The sequence below is a fragment of the Sorghum bicolor genome, chromosome 9 (genome assembly GCF_000003195.3).
Source record: "Sorghum bicolor cultivar BTx623 chromosome 9, Sorghum_bicolor_NCBIv3, whole genome shotgun sequence".
Taxonomy (NCBI): domain Eukaryota; kingdom Viridiplantae; phylum Streptophyta; class Magnoliopsida; order Poales; family Poaceae; genus Sorghum; species Sorghum bicolor.
The window spans coordinates 47,868,349-47,891,534 of NC_012878.2; the positions used below are offsets into that span (position 1 = coordinate 47,868,349).

General features: G+C 40.7%; 2 protein-coding genes across 3 annotated transcripts; both read left to right on the top strand.

The window, feature by feature from the left end:
* On the top strand, positions 11,682-12,428 carry LOC8076849 (protein FAF-like, chloroplastic). Its single transcript, XM_002439695.1, has one exon. The coding sequence runs from the start codon at positions 11,682-11,684 to the stop codon at positions 12,426-12,428; it is 747 nt and encodes a 248-aa protein (XP_002439740.1).
* On the top strand, positions 16,809-22,486 carry LOC8076850 (RNA polymerase II C-terminal domain phosphatase-like 4). Of its 2 annotated transcripts, XM_021446963.1 has the most exons (9): positions 16,809-17,082; positions 18,410-18,483; positions 18,925-19,052; positions 19,266-19,446; positions 20,288-20,577; positions 20,975-21,163; positions 21,303-21,344; positions 21,542-22,079; positions 22,159-22,486. In XM_021446963.1, the coding sequence occupies exons 1-8, from the start codon at positions 16,862-16,864 to the stop codon at positions 22,058-22,060; spliced, it is 1,644 nt and encodes a 547-aa protein (XP_021302638.1). In that variant the 5' UTR covers positions 16,809-16,861; the 3' UTR covers positions 22,061-22,079; positions 22,159-22,486. The 2 variants fall into 2 exon arrangements, with proteins under 2 accessions (XP_021302638.1, XP_002439741.1); XM_002439696.2 differs by having other exon boundaries at positions 21,542-22,486.

Genomic DNA, 23,186 nt, shown 5'->3' on the forward strand with positions numbered 1-23,186 from the left:
ATTAAGATTTGTCGACGTGCAACAAGAGTAAACCATTTAATCTTTGCTGATGATTCCTTGATATTGATGAAAGCAAGGGTGAATGATGCACAAGAACTTAAAGATATTTTGGATTTGTATGAACAAGTTGCTGATCAAAAAAGGAACAGAGAAAAATCATCACTTATGTTCAGATCAAGATATAGAAGCCGAATCAAATGTAATCTTTCTATTGATTCTGAATCAATAAGTAAACGTTATTTAGCTTTACCAATCTCGAATGGAAAATCCAAAAAAACAGTATTCGAATACATCAAAAAGAAGGTTTTTGGAGCAGGATTCAGGCTGGGAAGGAAAAACTTCTAACAAAAGCTGGTAAGGAAATCCTTATTAAGGCTGATAGTGCAATCTATTCCCACTTATGCTATGTCATGTTTTGACCTTACAAAAGGTTTTTGTGATGATCTCAGTATGATTAATGCGAGATATTGGTGGAGCCAACAAGACAAAACAAACAAAAATCAATGGCTGAGTTGGGAAAAATTAACAAGATCCTAGAAGAATGGTGGTTTACGATTTCGTGATTTACATCTTTTTAATAAAGTGATGCTCAGCAGGCAATGGAGATTACTTACCAGCCCGAACACCCAGTCTGGCCAAGTGTTAAAGGCAAGATATTTTCCAAATTCAGATATTCTCCATTGTGCTCCTCAGGATGGGGTCTCATCAAATACTTGAAGCATTTTGAAAGGGGCTGAACTTTTGAAAGAAGTAATTAAATAGGGCGAATTGGAAATGGAGAAAAAGTGAAGATATGGGAAGACCGATGACTGCCCACAGGCGCAACAAGAAAACCAGCTACACCCAAGAGGTCATGTGTGTTGACAAGAGTTAGTGAGCTCATAGATCCAACAACAGGAGGATGGGATGAGCAACTAATACGTGATATATTTTGGTCACAGGATGCTGAGGAGATATTAAGAATCCATATTAATGAACATATGGAGGATTGGCCTGCTAGGCATTATGATGCAAAAGGGCTATTTTCAATCAAATCAGCTTATAAGCTTGCTGTGACGGGAGAGATGATCAGACAGGACAGGATGCTTCTAGTTATGTAAGTGCGAATGGAGGCGACAAGGATTTTCAATGGATCAATATCTGGCAAGTCAAAGTCCCTAATAAAGTTAAAATGTTTGTATGGTATTTAGCACATAACAGTCTCCCTGTCAGAATTATTTGGCCAGCCGTGGGGTGAAATTGGATACTATCTGTCCTGTTTGTAGCAGATTGGATGACGACTGTGGGCACATCTTCTTTAAATGTAAATTTGCAAAAAAAAAGCTGGAGCCCAATATGGAATAAAACAGATCTGAATTAGTAAGTTGCCAATCCGGTGTAGAAGTCATTAACAAGATCTGCATGCTACAGAATAATATACAATTAAAAGTGTTCAGCAAGAAATAAGGCTACTGATGGTGGGAGGATGCCAACAGCAACTGAAATTTGTGGATCTGTTTCTTACTTCCTCGTGCAATTTAAAAAGTTTCATGAGACTAAAGACAAGATACAATCTGTACCTCAAGGTTCATGGACTCCTCCCACTGAAAACATTTATAAAATCAACTCTGATGGTGCTTTTGACCCAAATAAAAGATCTTGAGGATGGGGTTTTGTGGTAAGAAATATGAATAGATAAATATTGGCAGCTGGGGCTGGGAATATTCGACATGCTTCATCGGCCTTGCATACTGAGGCAAATGCGGCTTATAAGAGCATTATTCATGAAGCGCAACTAGGTATGTCGCAAATCATTTTAAGAGCACAGAGATGTGAACAAAAGGTCCTTTAATTTCTACCCTGTTTTTCTCTCAACATGCAGAGCACAAGCCCCTACGTGCAAGGAATCAAATCTGGATTCAAACCTCATTATCAATGTCCTGCAGATGCTTCTAGTTATGCCTATAGAACTGATAGATTCAGAGGAAAAACTTGTATAAGTTCTAGCCAAATTTTCTCTCTATAGAGCTGATACATTTTCTGTTATTGTTCAAATGACCAAAACCATCTCCTCCTGTCTTTTCAAAGTGCCTCTGATGTTCTACTTATAATATGATACAGACACAGACCTAAACACCACAATTCAAGATTTTTCCCCATTTGGAAAAATTACTTTGTATGTTATTATGAAGAGATTGTATAGTTTGTTTTAAACACCACGTATACTCAAGAAGCGTCTGTACTAAACTACAGACGCGTGTTAACAATAAGCGTCTGTACTAAACTACAGACGCTCGTACATGGCGCGCGTCTGTAACAAGAGAAATCACAGACGCGTTTTAACACCGCAACAGTAACAGACGTCTGTAACGAACTATTACAGACGCGTGTTAACATCCAGTTATGCAAACGCGCGTCTGTGATCGCCTTTTGTGACATAGTGATACTAGAAAAATGTATTCTTGGATAAGGTGAATCTCTATTTCTATAATGAATTTTCTAATGACGGATCTAAAACCATCACAAAAGATCACTTTCTATGACGAAAATTTTCATTTCATCATAGATAAGTGGTGATGATCCTACAACCCTCCAATACTATGATGAAATCAGGCATCGTAAAAAAACATCATAAAAGAGCGTAGGGTTTCATTGTAGATAACTCACGCGACTCATCTATGACGATATCCTTTAAAACTATGATGAACAGGGTTTCGTCATTGAACTAATTACATATCTGTGGCGAACAATATTCGTTCTGTAACCAACAGCTTCGTCGATACTTCCTCCATTCGACATGTACCTATGAGAGCTGTAGTTACTCATCCATGACGCTCCTAATTCGTTATAGGAGTCTCGATCCGCTCAATCCTTTCTCCATGTGATAGGACCATTCTCCGTCCGACATGTACATGTGAGACCTACAGTTACTCATCCATCACACTTGCAATTTGTCGTAGAAGTCTCTACTTGGTCCTTTCTCCATGCGATGGGACCCTTCTCCATCCGACGTGTACTTATGGGACCTACAATTACTCACCCATGACGCATGTAATTCGTCATGAGTCTCCTCTCAATCCTTTCTATACCTATAGGATCCTTCTCCCCAACACCTCTGTAGGCTTGCGTGTCACGTGTACCTATAGGACCCAACGGCTCACATGTCATGTGTTCCTATAATTTATATTCTTGCGATTTATATATTTAAATTAATAGATGCTAATACTTTTCACTATAACTTAATTAAATTTAACATAGTTTAACTTAGAATAAACTTGAACCATTGTATTTTAGGGCAGAGAGAGTAGAAAGACTAGGCAAAAGACCGTTTCATTTTAGAATAGAAAACCATCAATTTTGGTCTCGGTTTTCTACTTTGGTTTTTTGGTTAAATTGAAACAACTGCAGTAGAAAAAACCTAGAAAAATCCCTATCTCCAACTCCTATCCATTCCTCAATACCCTAAATCAAACCACAATCCAATCCCTAAGATCCCACATCAAACCTCTCGCGTAGGACTAACGACCGACGAGTGTGACGAGGTGGTGACGTAGGGTCGTAGATGCGCCTACGTGTCCCGGACTCAGTGGCTGGGGCAGCCACAGTGACATCAAGGCACATATGCTACAGTGACACCAATCGGTCTTGCTCGAGCGATCATATTGCCTCGACCACCTTACTTCTTGCTCAATGAGCGGTCCCGCCACTTCCGTGGCTGCTGCAAGCGCCGCTGCCACAGCCCCTACAAGTGCCACCACTGCCCATTTTGTGCAAGCTAGGGTTAGGGTGTGGCGTGCGGGTTAGGGGTTTAGGTTTTTAGGGTGGGCCAGTTGGGAGCACTTGGGCTACCGAGGTGTGCTTCTACGGGGGAAGACAAGCAATGGTCTAGGAACACCGGAGGAGGCGGGCTTCTTTAGTTCAAAAGGTTTATCAGTTTGGTTTTAGTAAAAAAATGAAAATGGAGCCCACAACCGAACTTGAAGTTGAACCAAACATCCAAAAAATGACATTTTGGTTTGGTTTTGGGCCTAAACCCTAGAATGTTGTGCCATTCAATCAATTGCAAGAATAGAATTTTGGACATGCAGTAAATACTCAATGTCAAATCTATGGAGTTGTAACTTAAAATTTCAAGTGTTTTTCCCCTTATTATGGATAATCCCATAAAGAAATAGAATATCCAAAGTACACTAACAGAGGTAGAGTAAAATCACAGAAAATATTTTTACCATGGAGTATACTTGGCCAAACGGGCGGCCCGGCCCTGGCACTATATGGCACTATGCGGCACTATAGCTATCGTGTCGTGCCGTCTCGGGTCATCGTGCCAAACTCTCGGCCCAGGCACGACACTATGGCTCCTTAACTGTGTCGTGCCATGCCGATAGGCACGATGGCCTATCGTGCCCGTGCCGGCCCGTGGCTTTGGGAGAAGTCGAGAAGCTCACTGCGCCCTGCCTCAAGGAGAAGACGAGCGCCACCGCTGTCGTATAATCAGGCGAGAGAAAGAGTGGCCGCAGCAAGGATGCGTCTGCGCCGCCGACTAGAGAGTTAGGGTTTGGAAGGGTTGTGTGATGCTTATATACATGACTCAGAATATATTCAATGATCATGATCTATCCTCAAAGTATCAGACGATGGAAATAATCATGCCAGCGTCGTGCCGGCCTATTAACCGTGTCGTGTCCGTGCCGCCACTGGCACGGCACTACCATCGGACCGTGTCGTGCCTGGACCGTGCTTTTTAGTGTTGTGCTCGAGGTGGCCCATCGTGTTAGTGCCAGATGGAAATCTATACCATGGAGTAATATGGCAGTGTCCACAAACTTAAATATAACAGATGTGAGAGAGACACATTTCACCGATGATTTTAGTCTTATCCACAACCAAAGGAACCGAATCAGCCGATATTGTCCCGCTGCGAAATTCTGCTTTTCAAAAGCGACCACCGAGCACCAACCGGTGCATGGATTTCCTTGTGTCGCCATCAACAAAGCTGGGAATGAAACACTCTCCCGTACATTTAAATCGATCAATATACATCTTTTCTCAGAGAATTCGTTTAATAAAACGTACTTTTATTAGTTAGTATGGTAAATTCTGAACCATCAATGATTAAGTGTGACTTGCTGTTGGAGAAAGGCTAATAAGAGCCACAATGGATTTCAAATCCAGTTGCTAACGTTGTCTGATTCAAAAACTTTCAGATGTTGTTTTGGGAGATTGATTATTTATTACACTAGTAGAAAAGAGTACAACGTCGACATCCCTTTTTATACCACAGGCGGTTGTAGTTATCAGGCGCCTGTGGTATAAAAAAGGCGGTATCAGAAATACGAACCGTCTGTGAAAATGCATTTTCACAGACGATTTTCCTAACAAAACCGCTTGTAGAAATCATACATTTCTATGAAACTGCCACAAAAAATCATATTTCTACAGGCGGTTTTTCTAACAAAACCGCCTGTAGAAATCTTGCATTTCTACAGGCGGTTCTCCTCAGAAACCGCCTGTAAAAATTATATTTCTACAGGCGGTTTCATAAGAAAGCCGCCTGTAGAAATAATTTGAATTTGAATTTTTGAGTTTTTCAAATGACCTTGTTTGAAAAAACTGTCAAAATGAAAGTTGTAGATCTCAAAAAGTTATGAAACTTTATAGTTGATAATTTTTTCATTTGACATCATCTTGTCGTCGAAAACTACGTTTGAATTTCTTAAATTTGAATTTCAAATTTTGTAAATGACCTCGGATGGAAAAACTTTCAATATAAAATTGTAGATCTCGAAAAGTTATGAAACTCTGTAGTTGACAACTTTTCCATTGAAATCCGTTTAGGGCCTCAAATAATCAATATATGCTCAGTTTAGGATAATATGTGGGGAACTAAACTCTAATATAGACATAAGTGAGTGATAGGTGGAGTGGTAGAGGAGGCTACGCGCAAAGGCAAGGTTTTAGGTTCGAATTCCACCAGCCGCGAAGCATGCTATTTTACGCGAAAAAAGTGTGATTAGCCAAATGCATTTCTACATGCGATTCTTAGTTACCCGCATGTGGAATTGGCTCATTTCTACTGGCCTTCAGCACAGACGGTGCTAAAAACGTCAGTAGAAATATGTTACCAACCGTCTGTACAGTACAGTATGCCTCTGTACTAGTGTTACATTGAAGTACGTATGAGAAAGAATACGGAGTAATGTTTAACCAGACAAGCAAGAATGAGTTTAATCAACAACACGGCATTATTACGACTTACGAGAGTGCATAGGCAAAGATTAAGGCCTTGTTTTCCGAAAAGTGAAAAGTTTTCGATACTGTAGCACTTTCGCTTGTTTGTGACAAATATTATCTAATCATGGACTAACTAGGATTAAAAGATTCGTCTCGTGATTTACAGCTAAACTGTGTAATTAGTTTTTGTTTTTGTCTATATTCAATGTTTCATGCATTTGTCACAAGATTCGATGTGACAGAGAATCTTGAAAACCTTTTGGTTTTCAGAGTGAACTAAACAAGGCCTAAGCAAACGTGCCCACAGCATCCCAAATCTTTGGACGTGTGATTGTGTGAACAGCGTGCCCTCCAAAAAGCATCCGATTGGACTATTGGGTCTCGTTTAGATAAAAAAGATTTTAGATTTCGCTACTGTTTGCGATAAATATTATCCAATCATAGACTAACTAGGATCAAAAGATTCGTCTCGTGATTTTACAGTTAAACTGTGTAATTAGTTTTTATTTTCGTCTATATTTAATGTTTCATGCGTCGAAAGATTCGATGTGACAAAGAATCTTAAAAACTTTTTGGTTTTTGGAGTGAACTAATGCAGCACCCATCTTTCACCGACGCGAATGGAATGCAACTGATGTGACGCCATTCTTTCAATTTTGTTAAGGCCTTGTTTAGTTTTAAAAAATACTAAATTTTTTTTAAGATTTCTCATCATATCGAATCTTACGGCACATGTATAGAGCATTAAATATAAATAAAAATAAAACTAATTATACAGTTTATCTATAATTTGTGAAACGATTTTTTTAAGTCTAATTAGTTTATTTATTAGATAATATTTATCAAATACAAATGAAAGTAATACAGTACCCAAACAAAAAAAATTACCAACGCCTAACTGAGTTGTGTACTTGTGTTGGGGGTGACATGGATGAAGCATGACGGTGAGAACGCGAGGGCAGGGGCAGACCTAGGATTCAGATATAGGGTCGGCCAATCCGCAAGTGTCAATTTTTTTTTGGCAAAATTTGGTGTTGGATATGCATGCGATGGCTCTTTGCTAGCAAACATTTAGTTTTAAACGATTATTTTGCCTCTCGTCATAAATAAATAAAGTTAACCATGCTTAATTTGTTCATGTATTTATAGGACACAAAAAATATTGAAAAAAAGAATACGTACATTACCAAATCATGACTATGCTAAAAAAATCAGCTCAAAATAATAAAGTTCATAAAGATATATTTAGCATAACTGAGTTATAGATTTATCTCCTGTCAAGCTTAATTGATATATGAAACTTTATTATTTGGAGCTAATATTTTTGGCATAGTCATGATTTGGTGATGTACGCAATCTATGATTTTTTCAAGATTTTTAGTATTCTACAAATACATGAAGAAATTAACCATAGTTAACTTTGTTTATTTATGAAGAGAGGCAAAATAATCATTTTTAGTTCAAAGTACTCCCTCCATCCCAAATTGTAAGTCATTCCAAGAATCTTGGAGAGTCAAACTTTTCTAAGTTTGACCAAATTTATATGATAAATTAATAATTATTATGATACCAACTAAGTATCATTAGATTCTTCCTTAATTATATTTTCATAGTATACTCACTTTATGTTATAAATCTTAGTATTTCTCTCTATAATTTTGGTCAAACGTGAAAATGCTTTGACTCTCCAAGATTCTTGGAATGACTTACAATTTGGGATGGAGGGAGTAATTTTTTACTATGTGTTTCTCATCATGTAGAGTCTATTAGATTTTATGGTATAATTTTAAGGCACTTATACGATTTTATATCTATTTTATAAAAGTATTTTGTTAGTCACGGTCTCCACCAACCAATTTATCAAGAACCAGAGTGTCTTTCCAAAATCGCTTGAAAGTATGTGTTCATCAGCAAAGAGCCATCACTTGGCATGTCCAACAGCAAATTTTGCCTATTTTAAGATATCAATGTCAAAAATTAATATCAGCTTAAAAGTTATTGACCTTGATGTTGCCTTAAAAACTATGAATCCTCTTTCATATTTTCTTCTCCTTCATCTCGATCAAGTGCTAACTTGTTTTTAAATCAAAGATAAGAAGGGAAATTGTCAATAAAAGCAACGGTTCACATTATATTTATTTATATATCCATATATAATTATACAACCATGAGATATAATATGAGAAAAACACAATAAGATGTATTTTATTTCTAATTAAAATTTTTGTTACCTTAGTTGAGAAGTTTTTTTACCTATAATCTCTAAGAATATTACAACTAATGAAAGTATGTACTTAGCAACCTTAGGGGGGGTAGGCCCCTGTCCGCCCTCCTTGTCTTTGCTCCTGCGCAAGGGTAGATCAAACATTTTGTAATGTGGTGTTAATCATCAAGTAACCACCACCAAAGAAACCCCGGAAGGCTGGACAACTATTGCACCTCCTACGACCTTATTCTGGTGTCGACCTGCTAGCGTCGGGGGTACTCCAACAGCGGTGTTCAAGACCTGGTTCATCGCTGGGAGCAAAGTTGCCTGAAAGCAGCACAAGTGTCTTCATTGGCACTAAAGTCGCCCTTGGCTAGCTGGTCCATGGGCTACCAACACTACGGATGCGATGACTACTTGCCACCACGATGACTTCCTGCACACCAATGGCTCAGGCTTAGAGTTTCTCACCACCACTATGCTATGACGCCAGATGCGCAAGGAGGGTGGCAGGACATCTTGCTGCAGGAACTATCAAACCTACGTGAAATCATAGCAGTACCAAGCAACATCCACATGCCAGATAGATCGCTCCCTCAATCATCTCGACTGCTTTCTAGGGCGATGTTCTGGTGTCTCTCAGAGGGACCACAAGGTCACATCATGTCGTGACCCTCTCCTAGGTGCATCCTGGCTGATCTACATAACAAGTGCCCCCAACTGCCTCTCCTCCTGCACCGAGTGGCAACCTACAAGCTGTTGTGGTGTTATCTGCGCTGCAAGGTATTATGACACCTCACGGGCAACTACAAGCGGCCATGGTTCATGGGTTCTAAGAGCTCGGGCGTAGCAGGAACCGTGGGTGGCCAACCATGATGCTCTAGGTATGGCTGCCGCATGCAACTTCCACTCTAGAACGACATTTGGTGCTCGGTCTATGGCCCACATTGGTTCACTAGACTCTAGTAGGGTCGCACTAGACTACAATCATGTTAGTGGAGGTCATTGATGTTGACCATGGAGGTGCTGGGGTCAGTTGGCAGTTGACGCCCTAGCCGACGCCTTCGCCATAGCGGCAACATGTGCCAGCCATGACAAGCTAACCCCGAGCTAAAGCCCAGAAGGACCCTTTCTGGCTCAACTTGTTTACATTGCTGATGCACCCGAATGAGGACAAGTCGATCAAGTCATCACAGACAACTCAATGCTGGAGGATCTCGTTGCCTTGCTCACTGTCATCCAGACCACTAGTGCCCTTGCAAGAAGGCTTTTGTCTCCGCCTCCCACGGTATATTACCTGGAGGATGAAGCCTCCTCAGAGATTGCCTGCGCATGCACCTGTGCTTTTTGAAGAGGCAACACATATTGGTCTAGCATATCGCTTCGATTGGGAAAGAGAGCTTTGGTCGGCGAAGATTGTAGTCACAAGCAGTCCCCGGTGCCCCCACACAGTGGGCAGCAAACGCGCCTCCATTGCCACCTGAGTTGGGGCAGGCCTAGTGTTGGTATCTCCCGTTGCATGAAAAAAGTTTATGAGTTACTCTATATGTTTTTCTATCCTTATTCTAGTTCCTCTTTTGTTACACTTCGATATGTATTTGACATGTAGTTGAAACCTTAACATGAGCTATTCCATCATGTAATATGGTGCATTCTAGAGATTTTAGGACAGATTACGAGAAACACAAAAAACACATGTGCCCTTATTTTTATTTCTTAATCGAACGATATCATCAACAACATGATTGATGATATTGATAAATGGAAAATAATAATATAATACCTACCAAAGTTATGCTACTATTTCATGCAAACTGTTTTATGACCACATAAATAAATTCATTATATTTGTCTATTAATTTTGAATACTATATACTATAGTATAGGATAAATAGAGTATGTTGTTTAAGATACAAATTTATATGTGTGTCTTTAAGGTATACTTTTTTTATATGTACACCCTGAGAGTAGAAAAAACACTCCTCTTATATAGTATTTGTATATATATGTTGTTTTTGGATATCTTTTTATAGCAAGTAGGTAATTTTGAATGCATAACTTTTGGGGTTGTTTACATTAGAACAACTCCAATAGTTTGGTTATTCTTGTTGTGGAGGCTATTTTAAAATTTGCATAGCAAAAAATAAGCTCCAACAAATGTGCTATCTGGTTTTATAAAATAGAAAGTTAGTTATCTCTTGATTTTCGGTGGCCATATATAGCCAACACTGACACTGGCTATCTGATTTTATAAAATAGCAAGACTGTTGTGGATATATTCTTTTTTAATAATTTTTTTTATTTTACAAAATGGCTAAACGATAAAATTTAGCTATTAATTGTAGCCAAACTCTTGGAGTTGCTCTTACATTATTTGTAGTGTGGATAGCCATTACATTATTTATAGTGGTGGATAACTTAGATGTACATTATGGTTATACTTCAGATTTTTTTCAATATGGGGTGGAAAAACCTAGAGGCACTAAAAGGAGAATCTGATTGGTAGTAATGTTAGGACGTGTCAGAAAGAAAATTGTTAAGCACAACTGCACAAGTGATACCTGGTGGCGCAAATGGGATGGCCGGTGACTACCCAAATTTCTCGATAGTGTTTATGCCTACGCAAGCAATGGTTGGAGCTTTGTAGGCATCCTAGCAATTTCTAGCTCCGCCAATGGTTGGTGAATTCTTGTTCCAAATTGAAAAAAGGTAGGAGCCACTAAGAAGGTAATTTTACACTCAATTATACTAGTATAAAAAAAAAGAAGAAGCTTTACCACTATTGACATTTGACAAGTACAATTACATGGGCGGTCTACCTTTACAGCCTTTACATGCCACACCAGCTATTTTTGTACCCTCATCAGATGGAATCAGAGTCAGAGCACCATTATATGGCAATAAAAAAAGGACATTTTTGGTACTAAATAATCAACAGAATAAAATTTACCATACTGCTCCTGCCTTTCTGGCCCTATATAAGCGAGTAGAGCGGGCTCCCTTCTTCCCCAGAAAACACACAGCTGACGCCTGAAAGCCAGCCGCGCCGCGTCGTCCTACGACGCCAGTGCGGATTGATCCCAGTGATCCTTTCTTGTGGCCGGAGCGTCTCCCTCCTGTCGCGATCGCCGCCGCAACCTCTGCCCTCCGATCGCCTCCGACTCCGATCTCGAACCCTTTATATACACCAGCTGTGTCCTGTGACCTCCCACACCACCCTTGAGGCGTCCGGCCGGTTTGTGGCTGTGTGTTTGCATCCACCATGCCTTCGCTGCTCGACTCGCCGCCGCAGATCCCGGCCGCCGCCGGCGCCTGGGGCTCGCTGTACGCTGTCCAAGAACCCGTGAAACCTCGTCACGTGGTGGTCGTCCCGGCGGCTGCAGTTGCCAAGAAGCCGGCGACGGCGTACTACGGCGGCAGGAAGAAGAACCTGGAGACGTGCACCGAGGCGCTCGGGTGCGAGACCGGCGCCGTCGACGCCGCGCCGCCGGCCTGTAACGGCGCCGACGACAAGGGCGACGCTGAAGTGGAGGAGGCTGCTGAGTGCGCGGAGAGGAAGCGGCGCGCCCGGGAGGAGGAGGAGGAGATGGGGGAGAAGGCACGCCAGTCGTCGGCGCGCCGGCCACTGCCCCCGCCGCTGACGACGCTCGCGCGCGGCGCCAGCCGCGTGCGGATGGTTCACGAGCGGCGCGACGGCCGACTGGCCGTGTACGCGGTGCGCACGCCAGGGGTGGAGGCCGAGCGGAGCGGCGGCCGCCTTCGCATGCGCCTCATCTCCCTCCCCGGCGCCAGCGGCTCCACCGCTTGTGCTTGCCGTCGACAAGAACTGCCTGAAGCAGCAGAGGCCAAGGAGGAGGTGGTGGAGGAAGGGGAGTGCGGCGGCGTCGTCGCTAAGTACGTGCGCGGCGGCCGGTGCGTGGAGCCGGAAGGTGGTGCCGCCGCGGCGAGGCGCGGCGCCAAGCAGTGGGAGCAGGAGCAGGCTGCCGCGTTCTGGGTCGCCACCTCCTGAACAGAACCAACCGATGATGGATTAGTAGCGCTCGCGCCTACTGATTAAATTTCTTAGCGATTATAACTTTAAAAAAAAGGGTTTGCCGATCCATCTCTCTTTAGGAGATGGTGGTGATCACTAATCAGGTCATGCAACGAGTCCTTTTTTTTTTGTTTTTGATTTATAGCCTGTGCCACCTTATTAGTTTATCAAAGAACTGTGACGGATTGCTGGTGATTATTGAGATGGCACACGGTGTATGTACCATGTAGTGCTAGAAGTAATTTGATTTTGCTTGGCCTTGCTCATCTACGTGACTCAATGCTGACAATGTGATCATCGGCCATTATTTTATTTGTAAGAGAACAAAGGTTTATTTTACCATCCGGAAATGGTACGCAACTAATGTGGTCCAAATACAAATCAAAGCCATAAGGCTTGCACACCCACAAGAAACAAAGAAAACAAGGTTCACCCCCTGTTAAAGAGCGCAGCAAACAAAGCAAATAGCTAAGCCTCAGTGCGGTTCCTGAAAAGCAAATAGCTAAGGCCTGGAACTGTAGTATTTTTGTTTTTATTTGGCAAACATTATCCAATTATGAAGTAACTAGGCTTAAAAGATTCATCTCGTGATTTACAAGTAAACTGTGCAATTAATTTTTATTTTCGTCTATATTTAATACTCCATGTATGTGGCGTAAGATTCGATGTGACGGGAAATCTTGAAAAGATTTTGGATTTTGGGGTGAACTAAACAAGGCCTAAGCATCAATGCGGTTCCTGAAGTTCTAGCCAAATTTCGCGAAGTTCGCTAAGAGCAAAGTCTCCCATCTTCTGCAGCGTTCTATGAACAAACGAAACTTACCAAGAGAATGAACTAATTAGGGCATTCATAAGAAAAGAGAGAAATTCGAAGACATAACGAAAGAGAGGTATTCATCATGGGACAAAAGGATGCAAGAAGGAAGAGACCAGTCCAAAACCGTGCATTGGGAACTTGGTGCAGTGCACGAGCGCTAAATAAAGATTGAGACTTGTTAAAATTCATGTGTCAGAGAATTTTAGCTTCCTTTTATGTGGTTATCGTATATATTTTCTATTAAAATATAGGATTAGTTCGTCGCAACTTATTTAGGCATAATATATAGTTTTTTGGTTCCGAAAACTAGAAACCTGATAAAAACTGATTTGTGTAGGTACAAAGACAATTAATAATTTACAATTATTTTTATAGTCAGACATAGATAAAAATTTGATATGTTATAATACAAAGATAAATAGCAAATTGCAAAAGTAACAATTTATTTGTACTAGTTGATTTTATAAGAGTAATGTCCGAAATCACCTTAAAATTTAGGCATAAGTATAGAAGTGATAAAGATTTTGTAGCTTAGCTAGTACTCCCTCTGTCTTTATAATACAATATGTTTTATAAATTTTAAGAAATACTTAAATGACACATTGTACATTATTTTAATTATATAGAGTTTCTTTTCAAATCATGGCTTTTTTTAACCTTGCCAAATCGAAAATAGTCATTATGTAGAATACATTGTATTTTAATATAAATTTTAGAAGTCACAATGCATTCGGTTTCAAGATAGAGGGAGCATCCTTGTTATGGTGCTCAATTTAGGAAATTCTTTTGAATAGATTACTCTCGTATTTGTTTTTATTTTTATGCCGAGAATAAGCAAATAGTAATCGAGTGCTTTGATGCTATTCTAAACAAAAGCATGCAGAACCCAGCGCTACAATTTGCAGCCATAACATTTTGAACTGTTGCAGTTAATCTGTTGGACAAGATAGATGCAGTATAGTGACGCTGCAGGATCGGACCAAATGAGAATCTTTGATTGTGGCCACGAATGTGATCTCGCTGTTGCCATATATGGGGCCATTAGCAGGGCTGGTATATGTGTGGACAAAATATGAGGATCAAGAGCCTGGCCTAACTAACGTGAGCCATGAAAAAACACGGTCCAACGCTAATATGAGGTGGCCCAACTAGCTGATGTGTATCCTAGGCATGTCGATAAACATGGACAGCGTCCAAAGTACAGAACAAAAAAAAAAGGCACACCGGAGATGGGTATATATTTGGGATTGCTCCACGAACTCTGCTCCATAAACTCCGCCGTGGAGCAGCTCCACAAAAAACTGGAGTTCGTGGAGTAGCTCTTTAGGTGCTCTCACAACTCCATATTTTTTTCTCGAACTGAGTGCGTGGAGCTGAAACCGTTTGGCTAAAAAACGTGGAGCTGAGCTGGAAGAACGTGGAGCAGAGGAGTCCCAAACACCCCATAGTCAGCCTGCTGGTACCCTGGTTTAATTAAGGAGCGAATTACCTGTCGAATGAGTTGTTTTTTAATTCATTTATTAATATCTGTATATGACGAAAAATATGCAAGTTTTCTGTTTTCTGTACATATATGGTACCTAATAAGGACTGTCCAAACATTATACTATCACATAATATAACACATTGGGTGGCTTCCTCAACTTGGGCTTTGTTTAGTTCACCCAAAAACTAAAAACTTTTCAAGATTTTCCGTCACATTGAATTTTACGGCACATGCATGGAGTATTAAATATAGATGAAAAATAAAAACAAACCAATTGCACAGTTTGTCTATAAATCACGAGACGAATCTTTTAAGTCTAGTTACTTTATGATCGGACAATATTTGTTAAATAAAAACGAAAATGCTACAGTGTCAAAATCCAAAAATAAAAAATCGAATCAGCAAGGCCTCGCTGTTGTTTGGATTGTTCAATCGGCCATCAGTCCGGTTCTGTATTGTATGGTCCAGACTCCAGACACCATTTCCAGCAAAAGCAACAGGTCTGACATGAAAATCTCTATGCGCTTGCTGCTGACTAGCTAGCCTGTTGCTTTTTGTGGATCTTGCTTGGTTGGTTGGTTCTTTCATTGTTAGGGCGACTTGAGAGAAAAGAATGAGATGCTACTGGTGTGGTACCGTATCAACTCAGAATAGGGAGCACTATGATTTTGTGCTAAGAATACGGACCATGAACAAACCTGATGAACTTGCGCAGGAGTCACGAGAGAGGCACCGTCACAGTAGTCCGGCGACCACAACGGGCTGGGCGGCTGGCACAAGTTGTTCTTCACCACAACTTTTCAGTGAAGAAAGATTATTTTTCTTTTACAGAAAAAAAAAAATCAGCATCAGCTTAAGTTAAATTTCAACAAACAAACATGGCTCCCTCGTTGGAATTCTTCCCAAGCCAGTTGCTGCCCGAAAAAAAATTAAGGATACTGTAGCAGTTTCGTTTATATTTGACAAATATTGTCTAATTATAGATTAACTAAGCTTAAAAAATTCATGACGCAAATAAAAGGCAAATTATGTAATTATTTTTTATTTTTATCTTTATTTAATGCTCTATACATACATTTAAAGATTCGATTTGATAAAAAATTTTGAAAATTTTTTGGTTTTTGAGGGAGTAAACAGGCCCAATACTTTTGCCATCGGCTGGCTGGTTCTTCCCTGTCACCCGTACCAACAAACTCCACTGCCTCCCCCGGCCGGTTTCTGTGCTCGGGATCTCGCGGCGATCTTGCGTGTCGGGCGTGAGCCTGCACTGCTCCGCCGTCCCGTCCACTCCCCAGTCCGCAGTCCGCACGACAAAAAAAGGCACGGTCTGGCGAGGGCAGGATACAGAGTGACCGTGCGCCATGACAGCAGCGAAAAAAGCAAGATTGTGCCAAACCTCAGAGCATGTGGATTTCCCCGTGCGGTTTGTGTGTGTCATGCGTGGGGAAAAGTGGTGCCCGAGGCCTTGTTTAGTTGTAAAAAGATTTTAGATTTTGACACTATATTATTTTTGTTTGTATTTGATAATTATTGTTCAATTATAGACTAACTAGGCTTAAAAGATTCGTCTCGTAAATTACAGATAAACTGTGCAATTAATTTTTATTTTCGTCTATATTTAGTGCTTCATGCATGTGCCACAAGAATCGATGTGACGAGGAATCTTTGAAAGTTTTTGAATTTCGAAGTGAACTAAACAGGCCCTGCTTCTTCTCTCCAAGTAAACCTTGATGACGTAGACAACACAAGATTAATGGATTTCAAGTCTTGCAGGTCACGATGGAACACGGAAGAGGCAATCTGATGGTGAGTGGTGACAACCTTTCGAGGCCTGCTTTCCTTCGGAATTCTTTTGTGTGTGTGTTTTAACTTCCAGAATTGTTGTTTTGATTTTGACACCGTTTTTCTGTGTTATTTGCCTCGGCCCCTTGGCTTCTCGTCCCCTGCCCTGCGTTGGATTGGGCCGTGTCGAACCTTTTGGGCCGGAGACGGAGAGGCAGCGAGTGGGTCAAAACAGCGAGCCCAAGCGCCTGGACGTGGGATCGTAAACGGACGGCGATCCTTCTTCACACTGCTCGCTGTCGTTGTGAAGCAACTGCCGCGAACATGAGCCTCGCCGAGGCGCCGTCGTCGTCCCCGTCGTCGTCGAGCGGGAGCGACGACTTCGCGGCCCTCCTCGCCTCCGAGCTCGAGCTCGAGCTCGCCTCCGGCGCTGACTCCGCCTTCCCTGGCGACGCCTCCTCCGCTTTCCCCGCCACCGACGGCGAGGGCGAGGATGAGGATGAGGATCCGGAGGAGCTAGAGGTTGAAGCCGTAGAACAAAACGCGTACGCGCCGCCTTCCTGCTCCTCCCTCCTCTTAATTCACCGTTAGATGACTCCATGCGTTTGGCGCGCGGCTTCGGCCGCGCGATTATAACCTTGAATCCCACGCTCATTTCGAGTTGGGTGATCGGCATTGCTGTTGCTGTTGGATCAGGGATAAGCAGATTTGCGCCGATTCGAGCTTATTACGGTTTTGTGCTTCATCATCGGGTAAAACATACAGTATACTTCAGGGTTTTTGCTTGCTTTTTACATGCCTCGTGGTTTATTGGATGACTATGTGGACCCTCACTGCAGCAGTTGTAGAACCAATAGATTTGATGGCACGGCTCTAATCTTCAATCCCCATTTATAGAGTACCGTGAAGGCATCCATTCTCTCGTGTTATGCAAGTTTGATGTCTATCATGTTTTCATCTTCAGCTTATGGATACAAGACATGCGAGCATGCGCTGTAGCTTATCCTCTCTGTTGTGGTAAATGAATAAATGATAAAAAAATTCTTGCATTCTGTTGCTGTAAGGCCTATTTAACCTTCTATTTCAGACGAGAAGAAAAATAGAATGACAATCCTAGTGGGAAATGTGAATCCTAGTCAGTTAGAATGCAAAAAAGGCAAACAAAATCTTCCAGTGTTCCTAGCTACTGTCTGTTCTATCTTTTCCTTTAAGAAGTGTGTACCCTGCTTGATTTATTTATTTGACTTATGTAAACTTGTGTTACTTCATAAACCTCTTCCCTTGACTTTGATTTTTGGGCCTAGTAGTTGTAAATTTGGCTTGTACTAGGGTACCTGCTATGGATTGAGGTTTGTTCAATATAATTGAAATCCTAGTCCATCCCTTCTAATCCAGGGAGGGAGGGAGAGTCATTGCATCCTAGTCAGTTTTCTAAAAGTTAGGCAGGCTCGGTGGCTGCCCCTTGCTGTTTTGTGCTTGATTTTCTGGTGTTGAATATCTTTCCAAAAAGTTGTTAGATCATTGATTCACATGAAATGAAGTTCAAATTTCTGATTCTAAAAACAAATGGGATATCAATAGAATTGCGAGTCAGCAGTTATGGTATCATGGAGGTACTGATAGTATTGATAAGCGCACACCTTTAAAAATGCTGTGTCAGATGTTGTATGAAGTGCAGTGTCTTTCCATGCTGGGTAGTAAGAGTTTTCAGTTATCATTGAGGACAATAATGTGGAGAGCACTCTAGTTTTCGTAGAAAACAAAGGGGCAAAGTTCATTGGATGAAGTTATGTTAAGATAGAACTAATCGTTACTTGTTTTGTAGATTTTCTACTATGAATCTGACTGATGTCGACTGCATGCAAAATGCAGTACCAAAAGGCGTAGAGTGGAGGAACAACACCGAGATCAAGGAACATCAGTTAGGCCTGACAAAATTCCCACTGGTATGCTTCTTGGTTGCACTATGCAAATCTGTTAGTGACATTTTGCAACCTAAGGGGACATGATGATGCATTTACTTCAAAATTCAAATGTGGTGTTCTAAACTATATTTTTCTGCATTGTGTTGCATGGTTGACTCTCTATCCTTGTTCATAGGATGCACTAATTGTAAAAATGGTTGCCCTTTCACATTTTTGTTCAGAGTTGTAGAATATAAACCACTTTCTGTCATTTATATTTCTGAATTTGATCACAACAAATTATCCAGCTGTGGCTATTTATATATATATTTTTTGGAATATCCCTAAAATTTTGTGTAACTTTGTTTCTTTCTTCTGTTACAATTGGCTTGAACTTAGTTCATCGTATATTGAGCATTGAGTGTCCAATTGTTCATGTGTGACAGATGGGATGTTAAATTATTGAGAATACATTTTTTTCAGGTGCATCTAAAAATATTCAGGTCGAGGCATGTCCACATCCTGGATATATACGTGGACTTTGCTATATATGTGGCAATCCACAAGATGAGGAATATATTTCAGGAGTTGCTTTAGATTACATCGACAAGGTACTCTCAAACCAAATAAAACAAATAATTTTAGGATTATTTAACATAGACTTCAGGATGTGGTGTTCCCTTATGGCACCTCGCTCATATAAAACACATAATTGCAAATTTGTGGGTGCTGTATTGCCATTTAATTTTTCATTTCCAGTTGCACTTGCACATTGCCCTGTCTCTAAGAAGTTTTACAAGTTTAGGAGGGTTATTTAAATGCAGGGCTTGAGGCTACGTACCTCAGAAATTGACAGACTTCGTTGTGCTGATTTGAAGAATCTGTTGCGTGAAAGAAAATTAGTACTCATTTTGGACTTGGATCACACACTGATCAACTCGACCAAACTCCAAAATATTTCTTCTGCTGAAAAAGATTTGGGTATTCAGACTGCTGCTTCAAAAGGTAGTATTATGTAATTGTATTTTAAGTTTTGAGAACTTGTAGTCATCTTTTGTTGAAGTTATATTTTGTTACCATCAGCATAAGGTGCCACCTCTGATTGCAACTCTATAGATGCAATGTTGTCATGATATATTTTGTCAATTTCCGATTTTTACACGATTTTATTTGAAAGTATTAGAGGTCCCAGGACAATGACATGACTAACATTTTCTCTTATAAGTATACTATACATCATAAAATTTATATTTGTTTACAGAATTATGTTTGAAAATAGAGTACCGGGTACTGGCCAATGTTGCCTCTTTTGCTAGACAAGGGAAATAAAAAATGGCATGTATGTTTGAATGTGGACTGGAATGCATACAGTTTACTGTGCGAAGGGCAGAGCCAATATGTTTGTATAAGCAGCTAGCATTTCACGATAGAAAATAGAAGTTGAATGCCACTGCTCATGGCATGCTTATATGCTTTAGTCCATTCCTGCATAATGTGGTTTTAGTTACAGATTGAAATTGAAATTATTAAGAACTTTTGGGCCCTCTGCTCCCTCAATCATTCACTCCCAGACAAACATTTTTATGGCTCAGTGCAGTTAGCATCATTTGGTATTACCCATAATTGAACTTTATAAGTCTTTTCTAACTTCTATCCTATTATGCAGAGTAATTTTTTTAGGGTTATTAAGAAGAGTAATAATGATTAACAACTTTTATATAATTACAACTGATTATTTTCTTGCAGTTGTCTATATTTCATGTCCTTTGACCATTGCTGAAACTGTTGTTGCTTATCCACGAATGTACATAACATAGAAAGTTAACCCCTCATTTTCTAAATGCAGATGATCCAAACAGAAGCATCTTTGCACTAGAATCAATGCAGTTGCTCACAAAGTTGAGACCATTTGTCCGAGAATTTCTGAAAGAAGCAAGCAATATGTTTGAGATGTATATATACACCATGGGTGACAAAGCTTATGCAATTGAAATTGCAAAGCTTCTTGACCCTAGCAACATCTATTTTCCTTTAAAAGTGATTTCAAACTCAGATTGCACTAAGCGACACCAGAAAGGTCTTGATGTGATTCTTGGAGCTGCAAGTGTTGCAGTGATTCTTGATGACACTGAGTTTGTAAGTGTTATTGTTAAATGACTGTTTTCAGAAGTATGTGTGTTTTCTATCCAATAGGGCAAGCTGATTCAGAACAATTTTATTTTATGCAACCAAAAGTCACATTATTTGACATGAATTCATTGGCCAAGCTAGGTCTTAATGCCTCATTATAGAATACTCTGGTCACTTGTAATTGTTCCTGGTCAGTAACTGCTCTTTGTTTCCTGTTTGCTCCAACATACAGATTTAAAAATAGAAACATCTATCCTTAATTATCAAAGCATAATGATTATCCTCAATGTGTAGAAGCTGGTAGTACCCTGTTATTCGTGCTTTAGAGTGATCAAAAATTCTGTTTTTCATTTTCATTTGTCATTCATGTCTGGCCAGCCTGAAAAATGGAATTTTGTTTCAGGTATGGAAGAAGCATAAAGAGAACCTGATTCTGATGGAGAGATATCATTTCTTTGCTTCAAGCTGCCGCGAATTTGGTTTTGCTGTTAGGTCTTTGTCAGAGTTGATGCAAGATGAAAGGGAGAGTGATGGTGCTTTGGCTACCGTTTTAGATGTCTTGAAGCGCATACACGCGATTTTCTTTGATATGGTTGGTTTCTTCAGTTCAATATTTTATCACATTTTATCACTGTTTCTTTGTACTGTCTATTCCTATCAGTAGATCGGAATCTTGTAAGAACAAAAGATTTTCATTTCTAACCATTTGTCCTCGTACCTCTCTTATGTAGGCTGTTGAAACTGATGATCTTTCCTCACGGGATGTAAGACAGGTAGGCTTTGCATATACCCTTCATGCTGCATTTTATGCTTTAAGAATTATTTATGTTTTTCTTAAGAGTAGATGAGTTGTGTTTATCAATTTTAAAATAACTATACTATAGCTTGCTTAATACATCTTCTACGTGGCGTGGCTTTTAGATTTTATTTGTAATTGGCTGTTTCTTGTGTTTTTATGTCCCCAATACAGGTGATCAAGGCAGTACGGAAGGAAATACTGCAAGGTTGCAAAATAGTCTTCAGTCGGGTGTTCCCAAACAATACACGCCCACAGAAGCAGATGGTCTGGAAGATGGCTGAGTATCTGGGTGCCGTTTGCTCTACAGATGTGGATTCCAGTGTCACCCATGTTGTAACTGTGGATCTAGGAACAGAGAAGGCCCGCTGGGGTGTTGCCAACAAGAAGTTCTTGGTCCACCCACGCTGGATCGAAGCAGCAAATTTCCGGTGGCATAGGCAACCGGAGGAAGATTTTCCTGTCACTGCCCCGAAGGAAAAGAGCAGAGGGAAAAATAATGCTGTGGCTGGCAAGAAGGAGACGAGCAAGGATAAGGAGAATGCTGCAGCTGGCCAGAAGGAAACGAGGAAGGACAAAGAAGAAAATGATGTGTCTAGTCAGAAGGAAACGAGGAACGTGGAAACAAAAGTAGCTGGTCATGCCAACGAAAACGTTGTGGCCACATCTACAACAGGTCCTGCTGACTCGTAATCTATGTTGGGCTCCAAAGGTATCTGACACATTAACACATAGTGGTGCAGTTTTGGAAGGGTGGTGGAAATTCAGATTTTGTTATCCCGTTCGTGCAGGCCCAGGACGTTACATCTGTCCATTGCAAATTTTGCTGCTGACCTGAAGCTGACTGGTCCTCCGGCCATATAACTTACGCTACGATGAAACTATAGGAGTTTAAGCATATTGATGTGTTAATTATAGGTGAATTTAGCTTGTAATACCTGCTCCTGTATATACTGCGCCCTGATTGAACTACAGTGAACATTCGTGATGATCGCTACGGATTCTTTAGTTAAGGCCTTGTTTAGTTTGCGAAAAAATTTTACTTTGGCTATTGTAGTATTTTAGTTTGTATTTGACAGTTACTCTCTCCATACCTGAATTAGTTGACGTTTAAGACATGATTGTGCTTACCAAGGAGTCATTAATTAGGGGCTATTCTTCCATGTTTACCCCTATTAAATAGGGCTACGGGTATCCTGTATACAACAATCGAGGCAATGCTAAGGTCGTTGTGCTTTCAGCTAGGCGGGCTGGGTTCGATTCCCTTCAGCGATGTTTTTTTTCTCTGTCCACGTAATTTGATTTTGCATGGTGCTGTGGTGATTTTGCATGGCGCGCGAGTTTGGCCGAGCTTTACGTGTGGGCGCGTGTGGCCGAGCTTTGTGGGCGCGCGTTCAGCCGAGTTTTAGGTGATTTTTGTTTTTTTGTTGCGCGCTCGACGCTGCGATTGTTGGCGCTCGACACTTTTAATTTTCGCGCTGCCTTTCCTTCTCAACGCACGTTATTTAAGTGCTGTCTTTTCTTGCAAACGAGTGAACTTCCTTCTCAGTCGGCTGGCCTTCCTTCTCGATCAACCATCTATTCTTGTCATATTCTGGTTACATAACCGAGCAATGAGTGATTTGTTCCATGCCTTTGATCTAAACGTGCGTTTAGAAGATGACGACTACGGCAACAGTTTCATCGATCTCAACGAGCCAGTTTTGGAATATCAGAACAACGGTAACGTCTCTTTCTTAGTTTGTTCTTTCTCATTTATATGAACAGCACCCGCATGCTAAGCACCAAATTTTGTGCGGCTGCTAAGCAAGATGGGTTT

Bases quoted from the DNA above. Each gene is read 5' to 3' on its own strand.
- LOC8076849 (XM_002439695.1), top strand. From the start codon at position 11,682: ATGCCTTCGCTGCTCGACTCGCCGCCGCAGATCCCGGCCGCCGCCGGC.
- LOC8076850 (XM_002439696.2), top strand. From the start codon at position 16,862: ATGAGCCTCGCCGAGGCGCCGTCGTCGTCCCCGTCGTCGTCGAGCGGG. The intron at 18,484-18,924 runs GTATGCTTCTTG...CATTTTTTTCAG, and splicing joins GCCTGACAAAATTCCCACTG to GTGCATCTAAAAATATTCAG. The intron at 21,164-21,302 runs GTTGGTTTCTTC...TCTCTTATGTAG, and splicing joins ACGCGATTTTCTTTGATATG to GCTGTTGAAACTGATGATCT.